Consider the following 6,264-nt stretch of genomic DNA (forward strand, 5'->3'; position numbering starts at 1 on the left):
AGACTGATGCTATGAAAAACAGACCGTTGCTAGGGATGCGGTGATCACACCATCTGTAAGACTAACTGTAATCATATCATTCCGCCGTAAGTCTGGTATATTACAGAGGGATCTACAAAATTGAAGACAGCACATGAAGTAAACATTAAACAGAAATGTTTCCATTTAATGTGAGTTAGAACAGCAAACTTAGCTTATTTTAAGAAGGCTAGACTTAAAGGAGCAACTCGCCCCTGGAAAAAGCTGGTGTTCTCTGTAATCGATAGAAGCAATAATATTTGAAATTGGCGCCATAGCTGTGGAGAAAGTTGTACAAACAGCTCGTGGTTTCGCGTGTTCTACATTCCTACAACACCCAGCATGCATTGCGCCCCTCCATCTGAAAGGAACGGCCCAGCGAGAGACGCTGGAGTGAAATACTACGCTTTTCCAGTTAAGGACATTGATCGCTGCAGACAATGGCTCAGAGCGGTACAGAATCTGAGATACGAAGAGAATACCCTGGTGGATCGTCTAAAAAATCTTCAGGTCTGCAGTCTACATTTCAAACCTGACGATTTTCAACCAGACATGACATCAAAGGCGGGCGTCCTAGATTTTTTTAGGTAGTCTGTTTCCAGGGGCCATTGGAGAAGCGGATAGCGTCCTCCAAAGGCACAGAGGGAAATTGCATTCTTTTTGTAAAATAATAGCTTTAACTCCCCATAATAGCATGAAAGGACTGAGGTTGAAAATCCGCGAACTGGCCCTTTAACCATTGCTATGGACGCAGCACTTATTGTGAGTGTAACATACTATTTTAAAAAGGAAAACGGGGTCCTGCTCACCCTGTCGGGGTTCCATTCTGCGATAACAACCTGCTCACTATACACGGTCCCTTACATTCTGTTCATGGGGTTTTGTGTCTCATTGTCATTGTAGGTTTTTTTTTTAGCTTTTTGTAGTTGCTTTGCACGCTTTTGTCTTCTGTGGTTGTTTCTTGTCTCTTTGTGGCTGCTGTGTGTCAATTTATTTGATGTTTTCTGTGTTTATTTATTGTTGTTTTGTGTCTCTTTGTGGCTGTTTGTCTTTCCAACCAGAAATACCAAGCACACTCACTTCATACAGGAGTTCCTGTTCTGGGCCCCCCATCCTGTTCCAAGTATTCCTGTTCAAAAATCCATCAATGATACGAATATAATTTGCAGTGGCCAATTAAATACCAAGGCCCCTTTGGCCCCTCCCCTGTGAAAACATCATCCCTTATGATTTCAGTACCTAATCCCTCCATCATTTAACAAAAAAACCCTTAAATGTTTAAGAGTTTGTCATGAGCAGAAGCTGTAAAATGGAGAAATCAAATCAATCTCTTAGAGTGCTTTATTAGGAACACTGAAACATTCGTATCACTCAATGTATCAAAAAGAGATAAATTAAAAGAGGAAGATCTGAGAATGAGAAGCGATTTCTTCACTCTCCAGCTATGCTTGCATCTTAGGTTAGCTTGTTAGCATGCTTACATTAGCAGTTAGCACACAGTAAGGCTGAGACTTATGGGGATGCCATTAGTCCTCAGGTTTTTTGTCACAAACCAAAGTATGAGACACATTAAAATAGTGACCTGACGATGTCGCTTCATGAGAAGTTACAGGATCACCTAAGGTATTACAAACCATCCTGTGGGGGACATTAAATTCATTTATTTACCATCTCTGCCGTCCTCACAGCAGCTACAGGTTTTATTTGAAGTTGAGACATGAAATAATAAACTACATTTAAGGATTGTTTTTTGCTCAGTGTGAAGCCTGTGAGGATCGGCTCGGTCTAATACCTGGAGGACAAACACACAGAGACACCCACCGCCTGTCTGAGACTCATAAAATCATAAAATTAAAGTATGGTGTCTGGTTCTGTGTGTGTGTGTGTGTGTGTGTGTGTGTGTGTGTGTGTGTGTGTGTGTGTGTGTGTCAGCAGCCTGGGTGGTACCAGCCTATTACAAGCATGCTGGCAGTCAAAACATTTAAGCACTCCCTGCTTGGTACCTCTGTATGCACTAAGCGTGACTTGTGTTACTGTGTGTGTGTGTGGTACTGATCTTCATATCTTTGTGGGGACCTATTGAAGTTTCATGCCTGAGGACTGAGGAGGAGAATGAGGACATTTTGTTGGGTTCACAGACTGCTTTTTAAAGGTTATGCATTTGGTCTTTGGTCAAACTTAACTCCAAAAGAAAACATTTGTAATTAGTTTCCAAAAATGATCCATAAAGTTTTGTCTTATCTCAAGGAGACATATGACTAATATATGAAAAAAGGATTAGTCAGACTGAAGTGCTGAACCTACCAGGAAGTGGAAGTGAAAAAGTTTGCTAGCTTGCTACTAAAACAAAGCTGTAACAACACAACACCGCCACACTGAACTCAGGCAACTAGAACTACTTTAGCTAGCTACAACTGTCCAGTGGACAACAATGGCATAAACCAAAGGGGTGTATCATCGGTGGTGGTAGCGAAGGCCAGACAGGATAGTAAGCGGAGACCAGTCGACTGTCTTCCACGATTTTTAATCCATGTCCGACATCTCTCCTCTCGAGTTTTTGGCTTCGGAAAAGTGTAAAAATATGACACCCCGCTCTAAACTTTGAGGATATCTGCTGTCAGACTTGCAGATTCCACATGTACACGTTTCGGCTTTTTTCCTTGCTCTGAAAGCTTGACAGGCCTCCTGCGCCTAGTTACGGTTGCTAACGTAGGATTGGACAATGGCCGTTCAAGGGAGGGGCTTAGCGAAGGGTCAGTTACAAAGTTGCATAAAAATATCTGAAACTGGCTCTTTGGCCGTCTTGGGTAATTGTGATTATATTTCACATTAAATGCACAGATCTCAAACATTAACTTGGTGAGTTTAGCAGGAAAGAACACAAACAGCCCAAAACCCACCTAGACTCAGTTTACTAACAGATAACACAACAGCAACAAATCTTTACTTATGTTCAATAAGCTGCTGTCTGTCTGACTAATTGATCGGACTGATCACACAGCTGTCCTCACTATAGAAACTTGCTCTAGTTAGTAAGTCAAGCGTGAGTTGAAGATATTTTGTTGTTGGACTCACCCCATTCTGGCTTGGTGGTTCCCTCTCTCTCCAAAAGAGGGGGTCTCTGTCGCTCCAGGGGGTAACCCCTCAAGGTGAGTGGGGAATGCTCCTCCTCCTCCTCCTCCTCCTGCTGCTGCTCTTCCTCCCAGCTCCTCCTCCTCCTCCTCCACCTCTGGGTCCCGTGCTCTCACCTCACAGTGGGCGCTCACCAGTAAGCCCAGAACAAGCACAAGCTCTCCCACTGCTGCCATGTCTGCTCCCAACCACATCACTGAGTGGACGCTCGCACGACCACCAGCTGCTTTTAAACAGCTGGAGGAGAGAGAGAGAGAGAGAGTGAAGGAGGAAGAGGGAGGAGGGGGAGGACACACCTCCTGTTTCCTCTGCTGGTGGAGTGTTTGTGACCCTCTCTCTCTCTCTCTGGAGTAAAGGAAACAATCCTTCCAATAGTCTTTGAGAGATTTCAGCCTCACCATTAGAAGTAGCTAAGGCCTCTTGGTCTGAAAAGGGAAGCCAATGTGGATTATGCATTCTCCCTAATGACCAGAAGGGGGCGACTCCACTGGTTGCAAAAAGAAGAACAATTCACAACAAGTAGGTTCCTGATTCAAATCTATCTGATGGCTGGGGCCCTTCTGTGTTCCTCCCTGTGCTTGCATGTTCTTGCCCCGGTACCTTGTTAGGGTAATTGGTGACTCTAAATTGCCTGTAGATGTGAGCTTGAGTGTGATTGGTTTGCTGTCTCTAAGTGTCAGCCCCTGTGATTGACTAGTCTAGGGTGTACCCCACCTCTCACCCAATGACAGCTGGGAACGGTTCCACCATCCCCGTGACCATTAACAGGATAAGCAGTAAAGATAATGGATGGATATCCTGTCATGAGCGATGGGCCATTGAAAGTAGTGTGTGCATGTTTGAGATTAGAGAGGAGAATATCCGTAAAGTTTCATGTAATGTACCAACATAACCCAAATCTTTAATTGTTTAGGATGTAAAAACTTCTGCCTTACCCGGTCTCTCTCTGTCTGTCTTCATGCCCTTCCTGTGGAAGTGATAAGAGGGAGTAAATCCACTGACCTGCAGGAGAAATGACCTCCTTCCTTTTTCTGTGTGTTCTCGCTCTTCTATCTTTGTGGGGACCAGTGAAAGTTTTGGAGCTGCAGAGTGAAGACATTTTGGAAAGTGAGGACATTTGCTCTAGTTAACTCATATGATGGCTTCTTTTGGTGGTTGAGTCTTATTTCCAGGCTTAAGTAATAATATGTAATGTTTTAATAGAAACTGTTTTCTTACCAATGAAAATAATGAAACCTTTCTTTGCCCACTTAGCAGCCACAACAACATTTTCTAAAGTGGTTGTTTGCCAGCCACCAAAGGTAAGGTAACAACAACAACAAAATACATGTGATCTTCTGGCAGTAGATAAAATAGAATACTTTCATTACATAACATAATATATATATGATATTAATATTGTAACGAAATGTCAAGCCATAGGCACAGCTAGCTAGAAAATGTTTTCTTAAAGTGAGAATCTCAAAGATTTTCATTTAAATAAATGTCAAGTTAATATTAAGTCACTGTCTATCGCTGAATGAGGTACCACAATGGTGATTGAGTCTATGGCCCTCTGATGAAAGCCTTTGCATTTGCAGTATTACAGACTGGGTGTCTGTGGCGACATTCCCGGAAAAAAATCACAAGCGGCGCCCAGTTAGTGACGTTTTTTTCAGTCACCCAGCAGTGGTTGGTCTGTCAGAGAGGGTAGGCGGCTGCTTTTCCGCCTACCCTCTCTGCAAGTGTTGCGAGTAAACAGTAATCTACAATGGCTGAACAAACAAAGAAAAGATCGATGACTACAGATACAACTTCAAAAATAAGTGAAAATCCAAAGAAAAAGAAACAAACTCGACGCTCAGATGAAGCAAACAGTCTGAAAAGGAAAGCCACCGTCAGCGAGGAAAATCAAGAGTTACAACCGGAGCCAACCCTGGACGTCACACACGCAACACTGTCTGGATATCTGGGAAGTGTGCTCCTGTAATTATCGTTTATCGCCATAGGTGCCGCCAAAGAGAACGAAACTGAGATATTTGAGATTACAGCTTTACATAAGTTAGCTGATGTTAGAAAAGGTGACTGTAACTAGATATAAGTTAATGTAAGCTTTTATGTTAATGTTAGCTTATTCAAAAACAAAGTGTTTAGTGTATGCCACAGGCAGTGAGCGACAATATCAGCAAAGAAGCGTACAGATAAGCCAAAAGTGGTAATATTACAGTGTTAAATCCTGGTTCATGTTAACTGCAGATGGGGGGAAATTATGTTCTGGACTAGCTTGTTATCAGTTACAGAACGAAGCAAACGAAAGTAGTCTGAAGAAAGCCAGTGCGCTCCCAAGAGTTCTAATAATTGATTACCTATTTTTTGGGGGGCTCTGCGTCTTAAGTAGGAGGGTCAAACATTCCCTTTTAATTTGAACAATAATTACTGTATCTATTCTTCTTCTGCATTGGTTTAAAAAGGCTGGAGAATGAGCCTCACCTGCTGTTTACCATTGAAGTCATAATGGATGGAAGCAGCAAATGTTTTCTTTGGATGATTTTCTACCAAATTTACGAATGAACCTACCCTATGAGTCACTTTAAAATTAAAATAACATCCATGATAAGATTAGAGGACAGGCCTAGGCCTGTGGGTCTGAAGCCTTTGTGTACTTTTGTGTTGAGTCAAACCAAAAAGTGTATGTAAAAACTGTGAGCATTTCTCACACTTAAATGACACGAGGCTGCTGGTGACTTTGATAGTTATATACTTACTTTATGAAATAGGATTGGAACACATTAGAGTGGGATGATGAGTCACTGTTGTTTGGGTTTGTTTGTTCATTCACAAAGTTAAAGCACATAAATGTGAATTAAAAAGAAGAGGAGAGAGAACCAGGGGGAGGGAGGTCGAAGGTTCCTGCCAGGCTCAGAGTCAGGGACTTTTCCACTGGGAGCGGGGGGCTGGGTGGGTGGGGGTCATTTCCGAGGATTGTTTTAGAGCTGTGAGGAGGAGGAGGGGGAAGTTTGAAATATGTGCCAGTAAAAGAGAAAGTGTAGAGGGATACTGAAGTCAGAGCAGGGCCAGCTGTAGCCATTTTGGTACCTTAGGCAAGATTAGGATTTGAGGTCCTCTCCCAAATAT

General features: G+C 42.7%; 1 protein-coding gene across 1 annotated transcript in view; it reads right to left on the reverse strand.

Moving 5' to 3' along the window:
• Positions 1–3,344, reverse strand: part of mmrn2a (multimerin 2a) — a 36,240-nt gene extending 32,896 nt beyond the window's left edge. The window contains exon 1 of the mRNA XM_069659343.1: positions 3,094–3,344. Within this exon, the coding sequence (XP_069515444.1) occupies positions 3,094–3,344 (251 nt within the window). The remainder of the gene's footprint in view (positions 1–3,093) is intronic.
• Between the last annotated feature and the right edge of the window lie 2,920 nt (positions 3,345–6,264).

This window comes from Semicossyphus pulcher, unplaced genomic scaffold, assembly GCF_022749685.1.
Source record: "Semicossyphus pulcher isolate SPU_LCO1_2020_fin unplaced genomic scaffold, fSemPul1.0.p SCAF_12, whole genome shotgun sequence".
NCBI classification, from domain to species: Eukaryota; Metazoa; Chordata; class Actinopteri; order Labriformes; family Labridae; genus Semicossyphus; species Semicossyphus pulcher.